The sequence below is a fragment of the Alligator sinensis genome, unplaced genomic scaffold, assembly GCF_000455745.1.
Source record: "Alligator sinensis unplaced genomic scaffold, ASM45574v1 scaffold31_1, whole genome shotgun sequence".
NCBI classification, from domain to species: domain Eukaryota; kingdom Metazoa; phylum Chordata; order Crocodylia; family Alligatoridae; genus Alligator; species Alligator sinensis.
Window position 1 is genome coordinate 3487734 of NW_005841884.1, and position 18982 is coordinate 3506715.

General features: G+C 42.0%; 1 protein-coding gene across 2 annotated transcripts in view; it reads right to left on the minus strand.

The window, feature by feature from the left end:
• KIFAP3 (kinesin associated protein 3) overlaps positions 1–18982 on the minus strand; it is a 110987-nt gene that overhangs the window by 37385 nt on the left and 54620 nt on the right. For both annotated transcript variants that reach the window (XM_025196770.1, XM_025196771.1), the window contains exons 13-16: positions 18127–18292; positions 17835–17960; positions 17165–17263; positions 13986–14071 (exon numbers count right to left, since the gene is read on the minus strand). In XM_025196770.1, coding sequence (XP_025052555.1) covers positions 13986–14071; positions 17165–17263; positions 17835–17960; positions 18127–18292 — 477 coding nt within the window. The remainder of the gene's footprint in view (positions 1–13985; positions 14072–17164; positions 17264–17834; positions 17961–18126; positions 18293–18982) is intronic.

Sequence of the window (18982 nt, forward strand, 5' to 3'; positions counted from 1 at the left end):
AAAATTTACAATGCATGTTGAATATCAATGTGTTTGTGGTCACTTTTCAGTGGTGAGCCACGTTTAATCTTCCTAATGCCAACAGAAAAAGAGGGTTCAAGCTTCTAGCCTCAGGAAACACCTTTAGGCATTACCAAAGCCAACTACCACATCTGTGCGCAGATACAAAACACGGAGTAAATGATAAGCAGTTGTTAATATCCATCTTCTTGGGGACTGTAAACTGGAGCACAGATTTGCCAATAGAAAATAAAATATTACACAATGCCATTTTTTCTCCAAATGGAGAAACAAGTTCCAAGAGGCCTTCTCCACATCCTACCGGTATGCCTACAGTACTAAGAAAAAAAAAGTTTGTTAAATGAATTTGGCTAACTCAGGATAAAACAGTGGTGAAATGAGACACTAATTCAAATGACCTTAAGTTAAACATCTGGTTGCCCCTAAAATTGAATTCAAGCAAGGTATTAAACCAACCTAATCTCCAAATTATTTCACATGCACTGGTATTAACCTAGGTTAGCTCTCACTTTCTGGGCCTGATTCACTATGCTCAGTAGTTACTGGGTCAGTCCCTAAGAGCAGGATTCAAATTACAATTCGACTTGGGGGGGAAGAGGGGGTGTCCTGCAAAAACAAGTTGGCCGGGGTCAGGGCTGTGCGCACAGGTCCCCACCAGTACCGCAGGGCTGGGGCTAGCAGCAGTGGCAGCCAGAAGGAGTCCCCACCACCTGAGTCGCTTAGAAAGGTGCGGGGTGGGCCCAAGGTTCTGTGTGCTGGCACATGGGCTCCGGGCTGTTGAGGCAGCAGGTGTGGGGGGGAAAGGATTGTTGACCGGCCTGCGGGGTGGTTCTCATTTCTGAAGGGGGGCTGTTCCAATTTCTTATGGGGAGGGCTCAACCCTCCCCACCACAGCTCCCCTGTAACTCAAACCCTGCCTAAGAGACAAGCCTGGTTCATTTCCCCGTCTGGAGGAACATTTGAGCTTCCATTTTGAGCTTCTAAGACTTCACAGGGAACCATACTGCATTGTGCAACATCAGAAATGCTTTTCCATTACTAATGGATTTTAGAATTCTGTTTTAATGGGAGTAAAGCAGCCTTGTTTCTTTGGGCACAAGGCAGGATATGGATTTCCCATTTTGAAAGCTCATCAATGCACACACCTTCAGAGGTTGGTTTCCACAAACACATCTGTGGCACAGATTTAAACTTTTGAAAACGTATCTTAGATTTTATTTCTTATCCTATTTATACATTGGTCACTAGGCCCCTGGGATTTTCATTCTCCTGCCATCCTGGAGCACAAGAGGCTGTGATTCAAACCACTGTCTGCTCCATGGCTTTATGTACACAAAACACTGGATCACCAGGCTTTCAGAGCCCTCGATGGCTTCAAGCATGGAAGACAAACACTGCAATGTGAATTCCTGTTATCCACATATAACCGCAACATGCTTAAGATAAAGAAGAGGAATAATAGATGGGTCCTACACTTCCTTCTTGCTGTAATTCATTTTTAATGAAAGAAAAATCTAGAACTAGCAGCACAAAGTAAAAAAAAAAAAATCCTCAGAAAAGGTAAGTTCATCTCCAGGAAGATTTATAAAGTGATATGCGAAAAATGAAAGGGTGCAACTTTTGGTGATGACATCTGATCAGCATCTTGGAAACATTTCCTTTGCTGTATCTGTGTCTGCCAGAGTTAAACTGTGGGCTATCTATTATGTCAACCCTCAGCAGTCTTAAGCTCCTTTTAAACTTTAGAGAAACACCTTGTAACTGCCAGCAGCTGTTCTGTAATCCCAAGAAAACCATTCCCAGAAACGATGATTACAAGGAGGAAAAAAATAAACAAATAGCAAATTAGATTAATTTGTAAAAAAATTAAATAGTTTTCGCACTGGCTTGTTTACTTTAAAAGGTCCCCAACAGGAACACTGCTGATGGCTTCATTCCTAGTTTCACATTTAACAAATGGCACATACAAATATCTTCATCCTTTCCTGAATTTTGATCTTGATCTCATTTGCACAAGCAGTTCAGCTTCACAGCATTATAAAAGCTGCTTGTCAGATATAACAGCTGAACACAAAAGACTTATTATATCTTCTCTTTAAATCTCAGTCAAAAGTTGGCAGAGGACTGGTGAATTACGCTGGCATGGAGCCAACTGTCTCTTTGGTATACATGTGGTTTTTAAGGTAACACCACATTTATCATCTCAGGTAAATTTTGGTGCTTTTCTAAAATGTTCAAAGTAAGTATAAGGCTTCTGGGTTTTAGGAATAAAAGAACTGCCATACCGGATATGAACCATGGTCCATTTTGTCCAGGATTCTATCTGTGGCAGTGATCATAGATTTTAAAGCTTGAAGAATCTAGTTATAGTCATGCAGTCTGACATCCTACGTAACAGAGCTGAGAATCTCATTCTATTACTGCTGCATGAAGGCCATAATTTCTGTATATTCTCCACAGGAAAATGTGACATTATGGAAAAACTTCAAGAGTTTGGTGCAAAAGAAAAAATCCAGGGTCATATGACTAGAGGTGAAGGTTCAGGGAAACTAAAACAAATAAGTTAAGATCAAAGCAACTCCCAAGAACCCCTAAAAACTTGTTAATTTCTAAAAATGTTTTGTAGGACTTAAATTCAGAACCATTAAAAGCCTTCTTCACTTGAAGATACCATTTTTCAAGAAATGAAATATGAAGACTAGTAAGATTATGGCACACACTAACAATGGCCAAGTCCATCAGACCTTTCAGATGTTAGACCACTGGTGAAGTAGGTGTGGGAGCATGGGTGGAGTTGGTCTTTCTAATTTTTTTCTACATGCTGTAAGGAGCTGAGCATTTTATATGCTGTTATATAAAAGGGAAGAATACTTGGAGGTTGATTTTATTCTCCTTGGAACCTTCTGACATCACTGTTTTAAGCATTCTGTAGCATTCTGTTCCCATAAATCCCCAAGCGTCATGGAAGATGTATGGTTTGATTCTGAATGGAATGCGCCATCCTTTTTGAAGTTCTACATCCAACTTTATTTACTGTTGAACAACTGAAACATTATGAAGCGTTAACTGGACTATTATCAGACCGTGTCTGTTCCCTATCAGGGGTCCCCTTTGTCACTGGTTTCCGTCACACCTTGTATCTGATTAACACACTATAGGATAACATAGAGCTACACAGATCTGCTTTGCGTTCTATCACTGCTGATGGAAAACAGATTTACTTTTTCACTTTAATGTGGTTGCTGTCTAATTGGGTCTGTAATATGGTTCATTTAATGCAACTGCTCATACTAAATTAAAGCTGCCATACAGTAAGTTAAATTGCTCATTAAGGTTAGAGTTATAGTTGGTAAAATGATACATTGCATTGTTACCTAAACGTACAATTTCTGCAACAAGATACACGCACTACAAGAATAGTTAGCTTAACCACCTATCAGTAACTGCCCAAAAGAATTATATTCTCTTGGTTGGGAACTGGGCAGAAATGCTATTAAATTATGTTGCCTCCAGAATATAATGGGCCAAACTCCTGCCTTCATTTATGTCTCTGTAACCCGTGATGATTTCCATGGGATTGTACTAATGTGATTAACAGTATAACTATGCTCGTTAAGTTAAAATACTATTAAGACAAATAAACCTAGCTTTAGCTATACCATGTGAAATGTCATGTGAAATCAACAATGTATAGCAAATATCTATCAGACTCTGGGGAGGATGCACCCACTTTAAATTTGATCACAACCTTTTCATTCCTTTATGTGCTTTACAATGCTCTCTAAATGATCCTGTAATATGGGCCTCCACAGTATAAAACCACAACCAGGATCACAGGTATGTGTTCAAAGCAATGGGCAAAGTCTCAAAGAGAGTGCACTAGTAACAGAGAATTGAATGAGGGAAAAAAATCCTAAATTGATGTGCAACAGCTTAGAGGGAAGAATGTTGCACCTACTTCATTTTGGTTATATTTTGCCCTGTTTTCATCATGGAAAATTACTGCAATCAGGAGAGGCAGCCATAGTTTAAATGGCTAGATGAAGACAGAGAAGCATGGGTTTGGTGGATGTTGTAGGTGGCCTGGCCTGGATTCTTAGTTGTGCCTTGGAAAATATGGATGACAAAGAATATGAAAAACTAGCTGTGGCAAGGAGGGCTTGCTAGGAGACGAACAGGAATTAAATGAGGAGGTTAGGACATTCCTATCCCTTTTTAGTGTTCCCACTCAGTTCTGTTACATCTCCTCACAGTGGGCCAGAAAGTGCTAGTTTCACCAGTGTAGCACTTGGCTTCACTCTGTAAACTGTCCCAGCTGCTTGTCACTCCATTTTTCTGTCTTCTGGACACAAAAGGAAATAAACAGACCATAGAAACTTCCCAGTCAGATGCAACATAGCACTCTGCACTAAAGGAGAAAACAAAGTTGGAACCAAAGCACCTAGTGGTAAGCTAGTTTGCATTCAGAGTGAGCTGCCTCTCCAAGCAAAGTTGTCCATAGATCCCTATAATATGCACTTCCTTGGTTTCAGGTAAGAGCTGGAGAATTTATTTTTCTTCTTCTGTGCTGCCCTGATTCCAGATCCCAAAGAACTTTGGCATCATTCTTGGGAATTCCTAGAAACACTGCCTTAACAGTTTTCTACCTTTTGTTTAAAACCTCAACATTTTCAAAACAGAGGGCATCAAATAGCCTTGGCACTTCAGTTAGATACAGAGAAACATGGCAGGTTATCAGGACATATACAGTGAACTTTAATGGTCTCCAACTCCTCGTGCACCCTTGGGATGAAAGCTGCAAGGCTGTAACATACCATTGGCAAGCGGCCCCTTCAGAGAAGCAGCAAGCTGCACTACATGATTGGCCTTCAGACATTCTGTTGCTGCAAAAAGGACAGCACTCAAACCTACACCATTCAGGATCTGACATAGAAGATGGGACCTGGGCTCAAACAAATCCGTACAGCATGCTGACCTGATAATGTGCTGCAGAGGGCAGGGAAGGTGGAAGAGTTATGAAATCACAATATGGAGCTTTAACTTAACTTTGATCTAAAATAAAAAAAACAAAAGATAATCAAAGACTAAACCATAGTTAAAAAGCAACAAATACGGCTAGAAAAAGAATTGCATGAGGAATGTGGGTGTTGAGGATCTTCCATTTTTAGTGGTAGACAAGGAATGGAAAGAGGGCTGAGCCCCACTGTTCCCTACCTAACCTGGATCTAACTAGTATGGAGGTTGCCCCGATGCGTTGTAATTACAGTGTGTCAGAGCAGACTTGACTGAGTCTGCTGAAGGGTGGCAATTACAGTACCACGCTCCAGCAGTCTCCCATGTCTCATTTATCAGCATCCCCATGCTTCAAAGTGGTGGCAGGGGCACTTGTAAAGCTCACTGAACGTGGTTCAGTTCAAGCACCCTCTCTGCCATTTTGAAGTGCAGGGATGCTGATACATGAGATGCTGCGGTGCTTTAATTAGAGCAGCTCTCGGAGCCACTCTAAACGAAGCACTGCTCCCCACCCCACTCCTGGAACACATGTAAGTGTCCCTAGAGGCTAACAGGGAGCCAAATGCCACTGCTTTCCACAGGCTTTCAGTGCAAGTGTCAGGAATGCACAAGCTCCCAAAAGCAGCAAATCAAAAATGGTCAGCACTCAATGGAAAACTAAGGTCTATTTTGTATCTGTCTGCATCTGATGGAATGCACTCTATATACTTCTGAGACAGTTAATGTGTCCCGATTATGTGTAATGACTTCATAAATTAGCTGTCCGATACCAGGACTCAGCACCACATCCAGAAAATTGGAGCATGCAAGAACATCCAGTGACCACATTTGCTGTTGATGAAAGAGGTCCCTCGCATCCACCAGTGCATACTGTATGTATGACTCCACAGTACATATTGTACTGAAGCAACACATCTGTTTCAATTCATCAATGGCGGAAACCAGCCAAGTTATATTAAACAAATCATCACTAGTATAACATTTCCATAATTTCTGTGACAATTACTTTACTGCAAAAAGCATACTTCCCCCAAGGCCTGCAAGGCATCTAATTTTCCTCAGTGTTATTTCAATCACCCTGTGTGCTGCTTCTTGATGAGTGAAAAAGGTGTTTGTCTCCTTAAAAAGAAATTAGGTTTAAAGTGTTAGAAATCTTTCCCCACAATTATTTTTTGACTTCCATTGTCATAGCAACTAGTAAGGTTCCATACATGTTGGCAACAAGACTACAACTTGACTTTTCTTTTCATTCATTTTTTTTCCCCTGTGAATTTACTGCTGACGATCAGTCCCGACAGTCCTAGAGACTGAAATCCTCTATTATCCACTACACAGATGCAGCAAAGACATTAGCAAGTCAAGCAACTGTCAGAACCAGAATAACCTTATGAGCTGTGCCATGAGGGTCTCTGATCTGGGAAATGCATCCCTCATGCGGACCTCTTAGGTTGTAGCACTTTCATCCTCATTACAGCCAGTCTTCCCTCACCAATCTAAGATGTAGTTTGATCTCACTTGGATGATCAGGACTTTTGGTTTCGGGAGAAATCTCTAGTTTGGAATAGAGAGTAGTCCCAGATTATAATACAACCATGAAGCAAGTGCTCTGTGGTTTCCTCCTGTCCCTTGGGTAACCTCCTAATTAAGAGCATACTGACCCAGATCCTATTTTACCTAAAACAGTGGTGCTCACCCTCTTTTGGCCAGCAGGCCGGATGGGCAATGCCCAGGCCTTCTTTGGGTTGGATCCAGCTGGTGGCCCTGATTTGGCATGGGAGGTGGGGGAGCAGGGAAGGGCACAGCAGGGCACAATCCAGCTGCACCAAGGGGGCCACAGGGCATCCTGGCTCCAACCTGTCCCTGTGAGGGGGGAGCAGGGGGAGGAAGGAGGGGATGTGGCCCAGCCCTGTGCAAGAAAGGGGCATGGGTCAGCCTCAACCCAGCCCCATTGGGGTGGGAGGGCCCTTGCCTCAGCCCAGCAGCAGGTAGGTGGGGAGTGTGACCCAACCTCATCCAGCCATAAGGGTGGGGACTGAGGGTGTGACAGGGTTCTAACCTGCTGAGTGGGACTTGGGAATTTGGCAGCATGGGAGGGTGGCCATATTTATTGCCATTGCTCTCCTGCCACCACATTTCCAATCTGTGGGGAGCCCCACAGGCTGGATACTGTTAGTAATTGTGCGCAGAGAAGGGGGTTTCCTTCTCTAGCAACACAGGAAGCACAGCCTGCACCTTCAGGTGCCCACAACTTCCCCCATAGTAACTAAGCATGATAAACAAGCTTAACGGCAGGCCTGTGCCTTATTTGGCAAAATTGTTTAAAATTGTACTGTGATTGGAGCTTACCCCACAGGTTGAAGAAGAGTCATGCAATACTAGTAATTTTCTGCTAAAGCTTTGTGCATGTGAAAATCTCATGTAACCAGAGAATATAAATACGTGTGTGAGAGTGCAACTGGGGCCCCTCTGCCTTCCTAAGGTCGAGGGACCTTCGGCCGAATAAACTGGAAAGACCACACCCTCATCTCCTGCTTATTTGAGTCTCAGCTGGGAAATGAGCCCTGTTGGGGTCGGAAGTATTCGCAGGTGTTCCCTTACCAGGTTGGGAGCTTAAGCGAATAATTTCTCCGACAATACCTATGGCTCTGTGGTCTGCATTTAGCCTGTGGTCCAGAGGTTGAGCACCCCTGACCTATGATGTATAAAAGCGCTACCTAAATATCAAAATGTGGATGTATAAATGGTATTTTGTGCCACTTACATGGATTTCAGATCCTATTTCCACTTGTATGATTAGACTCATCCTAAAAAGGCTCAAATACTCTGTAGGCCACATACACTCCATTATGATATTACTCCATAGACTTGCACAGAATTACTGGTACATAGCCTCAAAGGTGAAACAGGGTCAACACAGAACATAAGTGGCCCTAACCGATCCCTTCAGAACAACTCTAGTCATGCAGGTCAAAATAGGATCTAAAATCCATGCCAGAAAAACAAAGGACCTCTTACAGATCTACATTTAAACCTGCAAGTAGCATTTAGATCACAGAATCATAAAAAACAAAGTTGGAAAGGCCCTAAGGAGGTCAGCTAGTCCCACCCCCTGCTCAAAGCAGACCATCCCCAACTAGATCATCCCAGTCAGGGCTTTGTCTAGCCGGGTCTTAAAAACCTCTGAGGATGGAGATTGTACCACCTCTCTAGGTAACCTATTCCAGTGTTTCACCACCCTCCTAGTGAATTTTTTTTCCTAACATCCAACCTAAACCTCTCTTGCTGCAACTTGAGCCCATTGCTCCTTGTTCTGTCATCTGTCACCACTGAGAACAGTCCAGCTCCATCCTCACTGGAACCACCCTTCAGATAGTTAAGGGCTGCTATCAGATCTCCTTTCAGTCTTCTCTTCAGCAGATTTATTAAAGAAAATAGGATTTTTTTTTCCATTTTCTCCATACAGAATTCTATCAGTGAGAGATCTAACATTACATTTAAATGGGAAAGTACCAACTGTTTGAGAAGGGGGTTAGGGAACCTTTGTATTAGAACAGTCAGATCAATTCACTCCCATAACAGCAAACTTCTGAGACCAGCCAGGAAGGAGAGCTAGTGAAAAACTCTGTAGCACCCAAACACTTCCTGGGCTACAGTGGTCCCCCAAACAATATGAGTACCAATATATCTTCCCATTGTTGCTTGTTCTCCAGCTCCAAAGCCTCATTCAGACCTGCTAGCATGCACAATGAGGCACACTACCACCTATTCTCTCAACATGTTTCCTCTCCACATAAAGCTCACTTGTATTGTACTTTTTGTAGAGGTAACAGTTGTATTATAATGGGCTGATGCATACTCCTGAGAGGCAGCCCTACCTCCCCTTTTAAAACAATTAAAAAGTATCTTTTGTCCATATTCTTAGTTTCATTCTGAATGTCTCAGGTGACATGGCTCCTTTTGCTTCCACTGGGAGATCTTTTAGACTGAGGACAAATCTTATCAGTGGAAAATTTCCCTTTTTCAGTCAGCCTTGGTTTTTCTTTACTTAATTTTAAGCCACTATTTTAAATTATCCTTTCCTGTACTGCTTTAAGCAATTCCTTGACATAGGGAGTCATGATATAGGCACTGATACTTAGGAAAAGATTCTGGAAATGTTGACAACATTATTTGGCAGAAGACAAAATACAAATGTGCCTGCAGAACATTCTGGTCCTGTCTACTGGTTGATGAATAAACAAATCAGACTAGTTGTCTAGAAATAATATCTCAACTTGAACTAACTGAAATAGTTTAGTGGACAGTCAGTGCCAAGACTTCTAAAATATATCTAGGGACCTACCAAATTTGTGGTGGAAATGGGATGTGTGGTGGCTCCTTTAATCTTGCAGGTTCCCCTGCACGCCCCCCCTGCTGTTGATTAGCCAAGGGGCCCCGACAGCCTTGCTGTTTGGTTCTGAGCAGCTGGGAGGTAAAAATGGCATCATATTTAAAACGTAAACTTTGCCTCCCTGCCAAATCAGGAGCAAGTGGCATGGCCCCTTTGCCAATCGGGGGGGGGGGGGGGGGGGGGGCGGGGACCTGTAAGATTAAAGGAGCTGCCGCACAGCCCACTTCTACCACTAATTCAGTAGGTCCCTAAATATATCAAATGAACTTTGCTGAGTCGGAATACAGGCAAATGTAGTAACACTGTATCAATATTAGGCCTGTGCAAATAGGGGAGTATTCGATTTGGATTCAGCGGACAGTAATTCGATTCAGATCACTGTCCTGAATCGACTCAGCCGAATCAACTTCAGAAGATTTGGCGCCGATTCGGAACGATTTGGATCAGCCAAGGAGAGGCAGGCACAGCCGGGTGGTTCCTCTGGCTGTGCCTGTCTCTCCCTGGGCAGGGGCAGCTGTAGTAGGAGAAGCTCCTATGGCTGCCCTGCATGGCCCCATCCCCTGCCTGGCCCAAGCCTAGTCCTGGCACTTCAAAAAGCCTCGCACTCACTGGCTGTAGCAGGAGCTGTGGGGGCTCTGTGGCCTCCTGCTCCCCGATCCCTGCTCCCAGCAGTCTGGCAATTTAAAAAAAAAAGCCCTGCACTCACCAGCTGTAGCAATGGGGATCAGGGACTGAAGGCTCATGGCAGAGCCCCCTCCCCCGCCTCCTCCCATGCAGTGTGGGGCAGCAGGGATTACCCCTCCCTCTGCCTGGCACCTGTGCAGAAGCTGCCTCATGGCGCGAGTGCAGCGCAACTCAGCAGGGCACCGCATGCTGCCTGGGAGCTGGGGCCACTGGGGCTGAGTGGTGCCGGGGGCTGGCTGACCCGTGGACCTGTCCCAGCTCCCAGACAGCACACGGTGCCTTGCCAAGTCACACTGCACCTGCGCCATGGGGCAGCTGCTGTGCAGATGCCAGGCAGGGGGGCAATCCCTGCTGCCCTCCACTGCCCTGCGCTGCATGGGAGGACTCTGCAATGAGCCCCCAATCCCTGCTGCCAGAGCCTGTGAGTGTGGGACTTTTTTCCCATGCCCCCCTGCACCCCTCCCTGGTTGGACAGCTTGTCCCAATCCCAATTCCTCCCTCCCCCATGCTTCTTCCTTCCCCCCTCCCCCAACCCCAACAGATTTACCAGCTGGAGGCAGCTGTCAGCTGCCTGTTTAGTCTATGGCTGAATCGGCTAAAACTTTTCCGAATCAATTCGGATGCTTCAAATCAATTCGGAGCTTTTACTTGGTCTCCCGATTCAATTCAGATTCGGAGATCCGATCCCTGAATCTCCTCCAAACCAAATCAGTTACCAAAGCTTCACACAGCCTTAATCAATATCAAATTATACTAATATAAGGTGTTACAATGTAACAGTTCCATCTGTATGCTCCTGTACCAATACAAGTACAGCAAACCCTTTGCAATTTTAACCCTGTTTCAATTCAGGGTAAAGTTACTATGACTTAGCACACTTTTATCATTACAGGAGCATGCAGACTTAAGAGTTATAGTGAAATAGCTGATGCATACTGCTGAGTGAAAGCTCCCTCTCTCCCCTTTTAAAATGATTAAAATTCATGTTTGTCCATAGCCCCAGAATATAATATAGGGTGGGCTGCTACATAGTAAAATAGAGTGTACCAGGATCTGCCCATGTCATGAACACTGCATAAGGACCTGTCAATGACAGAAGTTACTGTATATTGAATATATGTTTTATCTACATGAATGCATAAATCTAATTTAATAGGGAGTGGGAGAAATAACAATCAAAGCATGGGGGAGCAGAGAGAAGAAGAGAGAACAGCCCCAGATAATGACAACTAAACACACACTTGAAAGAAAATGGACAAAACTTCCAGTTTGCAGAGTCTTGTATACAGCCTCCAATAAGCTGCAAACCTCATGCTCCCAAGGCTGGAAACTAACAGATCACAGGACTATAAATGGTGAAAAAATAACTTGGCCTCAAAAAAAAGGGGACAGGAAGAGCTGATCAAATGGATGAAGAGCTTTGAGAAAAACCTCTTCCTTTTCCCCCTCTCTCAACCCAAAGCTGGAAGAGAAATGTAAAGGGAACAAACTATGCCAGCCAAGCTACGGAGATCTCATGGACAGGGTGTCTAGGATAGGTAGACCCACGTAGATTTATGGTTAAATATCCATCAAGCTACATAAGTGTTTTGTTCCTTTAAATCTTTTTTTTCCTCTAAAATCCTTTACTTCCAGTAAATAACCTGTTGCTTTAAAAAAAGGACATCTTGTCACTGGGTATCCTTATCATTGCTCCTGGAGGTTTTTAGCCTAAGTCACACTTGCTTAGGTAATCATAAATGATTCATAGGAGACTGAAACTCAGGGTCCAGTTTAAGAGTACGGGATTCACGTGAGCAGTTGCCTGAAAAGGGACAAGGGATTTATACTACACAAGGGACTTGCAGGAGGTCAGAGATGGAAATAACCTAGTAATTGACACAGGGTGCAAACTGAACTCAGACTTTTGCTTGGGGGGGGTGGGGGGGTTGACATGGAAGACTTCACATCTTCACCAGAGTTTTGAAAGTGCAACTTGTATTGTACAAGTAAACAGAAAGCACAAGAATGGCTACAAATGCACCCATATGACTTTTCCAGTGTGCTGAACTTTGTTTTTGGGATCAGACTATCATCACTTTCAAAGCTGCACTGTTCCCAAAGAACATTTTTTACTCTTCATCCCTGATTAATTTTCCCCAATAGTTCTTCCCCAGGAATGATTTCTCATGGCTTCATTTGTATCAATAAGGCTTTTATCAGATTGGCCTGGGATACTAACAAATGGCCTGGAATTCCAAGGTAATTATATATTCCAAGCCATGTAGACTGATTAACAAGCACAGGCAACAGAATTCTAACAGTCTTACTATAAACAACTTACATGCAGATTTCTCACATTTCCTCCACTCTTTTCAGTTAGTCTTCAGATATGCAAGACTAGAAATATTACTTTAATACTATAGGACCCTCCTTACCAGACAAAACCATCTTCCCCCACAAAACAGGAATGGGTTCTGCCCCCCGAGACTATTTTTTCCTCTTGGTGGACTGACTCATGAGCAGGACACACATCAGAATTCTGGCAGTAAGTGTGAATTCATCCCAAGTGAAAAACTGGCTTCACTGAAGTCAATGGCAAAACTCCCATTGACTTAGAGTTAGGGTTTCATGCCACACCTCTACATAAAGTGCGAGTAAAGCTTGACTGATAGATAAAACATCACAATGAAGTACAAAATTGCCTATATTCATATTTTGTACTTTTAGGCAAATTTTAGCCATTTGCCATTACTAACTGTAATGTAATGTACTTTTTTAACTAATTGTAAATGTAAAATAAGCCAAGAAATACAATACTACTATGGCATACACTGGGAGCTAAAACCATAGTTCTACAAAAACTTAGCAGTTTAAATGAAGACAGGGAAGAAACAGAGAAAGAAGTACGACACACACAAAGCCACAAGAATAAAGTTATAGCAATTTTTCAGTAATCTCCAAATTTATGACAAGGTTCTGTTTGGCTACAGTGCTTCAGCTGGCATATGTTCAAATACTGTTGATCCAATGGATCCCCAAAGCTATACCTATACTATCTGCCTTAACTCCTTAATTTACGAGAGAAGTGCATCCACCAGAATTCACCAACAGGAATTTAGGAAAGTGATATGAGATTGCCTAAATAAGAATATAATCTCTAAGAAGTGTTGTGCAAATTTTCATGGTCAAGAGTAGCAAGGATTTCTATGGAATATTTCACCAGAGAAACAGAACTTCCAATAGCATAGTGTCCAATAATGTTGTACTGGGGGTAAAGTGCCCCATTTCAACACTAACCAGATGCAGTATAGCTCAGCTTGTGATATTAGACAAGGCAGAAGGACTGCAGGCCTCTCCACTATGCATTTAAGAGCAGACCATTGCACCAGGAACCAAGTTAAAACCATAGGACAGACAAGTTAGTTATCCAAAGACTCTGTTCTGATCATTGAATGGTACAGAACATTGGTTTTCTAATATTATCCCATGCACTTTCCTTTTTAAATAAATAATATTCACATTTAACATTAGAGAAAAGATCACTGAACAAAACAGATTCAAGTGAATGAAAAAAGCTGTTGGGTAACCACAAAAAAACACAGAAAGCTTACAGTCTTCATCAAATGTGGTTCAGACATTCCAAATTGTGAAAAGTAAGAGAAGTAAAGCATTTCAAAATGTTTACAATATGTAATTTAACTACTACTGGATTTTTAAAAGTGTATGTATTTTTTTCAACAAAAATGCAACTCTGCAACTCATTTTACAGGAAAAAAGTCAAGATTATGTTGAAAATATTTTCAGACAATGTGCTAATGCATATTGTTCCTCTTCCAGAAAATGGGCAGGTTCTAATCACATAGATTCTTTAGCTAGACAAAGGAAATCAACCTACCGCTATAATATCCAGAGTGTTGTCACAGACTTTGCGGATCTCAGCATTCTTATCATGCATCAGGTCTATAAGATATGCTGGAGCCTCTGGGAAGCAATGGTTAAGGATGTAAAGTTGATTTTACCAGTCATGGATTCTTCTAACTGGAAGGATTTATTAGGAATCACACTGGGGAACATTCTGCAGCACATGAGAGTCATGAGCTTCATGTGCTAAGTCAGCTAAATAGTCATATAAAACTCCTGAAGGAGATATACATTCCTCTTACTGAGAAGTCTACATTGTCTGGCTCATCATGAGAAATCCAGCCATATGAACACTGTGCTACAGGGTTTACATTTTATTCAATATTTAGCATTTCTGTGAAATAGATTAGGCTCTTTTTAAACCTTAAAGGCAATAAAAAGTTAAAGACTGATTTCCAAATTATTTGTCCCACATAACAATAACATTTAAAGCATATGTGTAGGGAAACCTGGAATATACTTCTACAGGTCTGATCTTGGCTAGATAAGTGAGATGTTACTCAAATTGCATTTTTGTTGCTGTTGTTGACTATGTGACTACACAGAAGTAAAAATAGATGCCCCTCCCTGCAATTAAAAACAACCAAGAATGGAGATATTATAGTCAGGAAGACTACAGGAAATGGAAGAAATGGATGTTGGTGCAAGATACTGAAGTACTTCAGTATAAATCATATAGTACCTTCAAGGCCTTGCTGGAGAAAACAAAGGAAAGATTGGCTACTGTTAGATCTGCAGAGTGCATTCGTTACCTGGAATCAGAGGGTGAGCAGACATTCACTTAATGGCACAATCATGCCACGTGCATGGCAGGAGGTACTATTGTTGGGGTTGGGGCCACTGCCAGCAGGGAGCCCAAGGCATGGGTTTGCAAGTGCAGGATGGGAAGGGTGCAGGGGGGTGAGGTGGAAATCAACTGACTGACTCCTCCTGCCTGGCACTGAAACACAGACTCCCTGCTGGGACCCCAGGATCAAGAAGCATCTCCCCAGTCCCTAAGTCCCTGTTTGCTGAGACTTTTACAAACCATGTGTGAAGCTCAGCTGCTCTGGGACTTGAGGGGTAAAGGCAGTCAAGAAGAGTTGTATACTACTGTTAGCTCCCCAAGATCCATTGTTTTAAAGTGCCCTGCCCCACATCCCCACAGGGGCTGTAGAACAAGGCAGGGGAGGCTGCCAGGCACAGGGGCTGCTAAGTTCCCATAGAAGGAAATCCCTTGACTGTCTGCCCTGCCAGGAAACCTTACAACCTGTTCCCCTGGCAGCCCATTTTTGGCATCAAGACTGGAACTGTCCCCATCCCATTGCTGACTCCCATCCCAATACCAACAATCAGCTGATGGTCAGCATCAGCATGGGCATGTTATTTGTGCAAATTATGGCCAAAAGGATGGTCCACATATTTTATGGAACATCTTTGTGGCTTGTCTGTCACTTTATGGCTCCATAAATCAGCTGCACATGTAGCACTGCTACTATTTATGATAGAATTTACATGTTAATCACACCTTAATTGTAACATGTGCCAGGGACCTAACAGTTTCACATGATGGTAATTGCAGTGAGCACAGGTAAATTTTATATATATATATAGACTGCTGTATATAAAAAATATACAGAGACTGCTGACTACTATAGACAGGAGACTGCTGTCTGTCTGACACTGGCCCTGACCAAGGTCAGGGCCAAAGTCAGAGCCACAGCAGCTGCCTGCCCCTCACCCCTTTGTATATTAATCTAAGACAAGGGGCTCCCCCTGATGTTGACTGGGGGGGACGGACACAACTTGTCTTATATTTGAGTAAATATGGTAAATCTATAGCAGAATTGGTGCAACACTACTAAAACATGCAACTCCTTCCAGTAAGTCCCAGGATCTCTCAAAACCTTCTAGCCTGATTAAACAAAGATTGTAAGCAAGCTCCTATGGGGAAAAGAGCAAGAGAATCTGGGCTTAAAGAAAAAAAGCACTCTTAAGAACTACTACTTACTTGTCATAAGAGTGGGAGAAGGACATGATGGGCACATCTGGCTATTAAGTGACCAGACTTGAGATTTGATATCTTGTGACCTTTTAGAACTAGAAGGTATTCTACAATATTATACCCAAGATCTCCCAGGTTTCCACACAGAATATATTCTTAGTTCAGTAAAGACCAAAAATATCAGACCATAGACTGCATTATATTCTTGTATCTGGAAGATATTTTAGGTGGCTTTGGAATCATTACTATTACTCATTGCTTATGTACTACCTACAGTGTGCTAGACATTTCACAGAATGCAAGGCAAACATGATTTGACATGAAAAGCATACAAATCTGAGACCCGATTCAAAAAGCCCATTGTAGTAAACGTGCCCTTCAACTGACTTCAGTGGGTCTAGACTGGGGCCCAATTTAAATCATATTTCAAAACAGGAAAGATAGCAAGAGGAAGTGATAAATGGAGAACTGGAGTTCTACTTAAGTTCTTTCAAATTGAGCAAGTCAACGAACTGAAGCAAAAATGAACAGAAACAGAATGGCCATTAGCACAGAAACAGACTAAAGGAAAGAAAGCAAGGAACTGAAATCAAAGAGAGCAGAAGGATAGGAATGGTTTGTGAGAGCAATACACACAACAGGAACTCTTGGGGTAAGAAGTAAAAAAAACCCCAAAAACCTAGATGACAGTTGCTTTGAAGAAAAGAGAGGAGCAGGAGGAGAGATGAGAAATGGCAGGAGTGTTAAAAGTTGACTCAATTTTACTTTTCCCTCTGAGCCTGTTAAAGCTGAAATTATGATCTCTAACGTACATGGCTTTACAAGGAAAAGGGTATAAGAAACGGTCATACCCAAATATTTCATATTACTCTTTCTGTAGAGTACGCAACATACATACAACATTGATAACATGGTGTGATACAAAAAGTTATCAATGCTCATTTTAACTACCATATGCAAGCCATCTGCATAATATCTTCTAAAGATCCTTGTATCTTATACCTAAAATATTTGGACATTATTTTGATTGAAATGATACCAAATCAATCTTACCTTTAGGAGTTTACAAAATTACAGTGAATGATTTCCATCACATGAGAAGCATATGTAGAAACAGCAGCAGATTAAAAGCACTGTAATTCTAAAGGTTTCACATTTAAAAAGGATACGAGTCTCCTTGATGATGACATCTCTAGTGGCCTGGTGAAAGACCATCTGGTAAAAGACATAAATGATTTGGCAGACAAACTCATCATCTTCCTGTTGAGCTTGAAGAAAAGAGAAAAGCATTTCTTCAAGTCACTGAAACAGAGTAGGCTACTACTATATATTAACAAGCGCTGTGTCAAGCTCTTAGGTAAACTGGAGGGTGCAGACAACATACTGATTGCAATTTCTAATAATCATTCCCACCCACAAACACAAAGCTTTCAGAGCTTCACCCAACTTCCAGAGTCAGCCTCAAGACTCCAATTGACTTTGGTAAGAACTGGATTGGTGTAGAAAAAGCAAGCTGACTAGACCTTTGCAGAGGCATAAACAAGGTTCTGAATCCTGGGCAGCAGCAGCAGCAAAGGCAGTAGCAGTTAGGTTGGCACTAGTGGCAGCACAGTTCTTCCACCCCCTCCACACTGGCACCCAGTCATGTCCCTGTTGCCCATCCATAGTTATGCTCCTGGACCTTTGTTCAGCACAGTCTCTGCCAGTGATAGAATTACATCACCACACTCACATAAAGGACATCTGTAGCTTCTCCTAAGTTACACTTGGAGGTGGCATCTAGGTCAACTGGGAAGTACCTTTGAAAAAAATAGTCCCAGAAGGAACTGGATAACATACCATTTAGAAGTTCAATGAGTGCTGGAATGATTCCAGATTTGGCTAGAAGAGCAGCACAGGAGTCATCCATGGACACAGTTCCAATCATTATTACTACTTCTAAAACAAGATCATCCTCTGCAGAACCTGGTAAATTAAACAGAAGATAGCTGTGTGTGTAAGAAAGCCCTTTGCTGAATCTTTGGCTATGTGTTTGTTCTTTTGGTTTTCAGGATTTATGTTAATTCATACATCCAAAAGACACTAGAGGAAAACAGACCATTTTGGAAGACTAACCACTTTTAATACAGACCTGGCTTTAGTTTATCTTTGAGGTATGGAACTAGTTTGTATTCTTTCAGCACAAGTTCCCAGTCCAGGTCAGGTAAGGTCAGATTTGCCAATGTTCCCAGACATTCTATCGCAAATTCCTCTTCTTCGTCATTTGAAATTTGAGCTGCTAAATCACCAACATAATCCTAAACAAAATATATCAGAGCTAATTAGTAAAAGTACTGTCCATGTACAGCTTATGATTCTAAAAGATTCGTAACTTGGTCAAATCCAAAACAGCTCACACCCGAATGCTGAACGGGGTTTGTCTCTGAAATGAAGGCTATTTTTAAGTCAAATTTAAAACTTTCAATATTTTAATTGAGACTCTATAAACTACTCTACAATTCCTTTAATTCTCAAAATAACATAAAACATTTTATTCAAACTTTCCTAAACTTTATTATGGACAGAAAACGCATGCACAGAAATTCAGTCCCAAAGGGTAGAAGTTTTAGAAAGCTACCAAAAGACTTAAAAAAAGGAGATTAGGATGGAAAATGTTATACAGCCATAGTTACCAAAGCTGTCACTCTCCCAGAGCCTTACGAACAAACATGAAATTTCCATTAATTCTACTTACTAGCTGTATAGTGGTGTTAAAAGACTTAATACTATTCAGTATCAACTTTATTAAGAGATCTGCAAATCAAATTATCTCATTATTTACCACATTTTTTAATATAACCAAACACCAACTCTTTTCTGTCTGTGAATTCAATGCTAATGAGAGTATTGGACAGGCAGTCCCAGAGGATCACAGCCCTCAACTTACAGAACAAACGCAGTGTAAGAAGCGACAGCAAGAGACATTCCTTATACTTGGATCTTTCCCT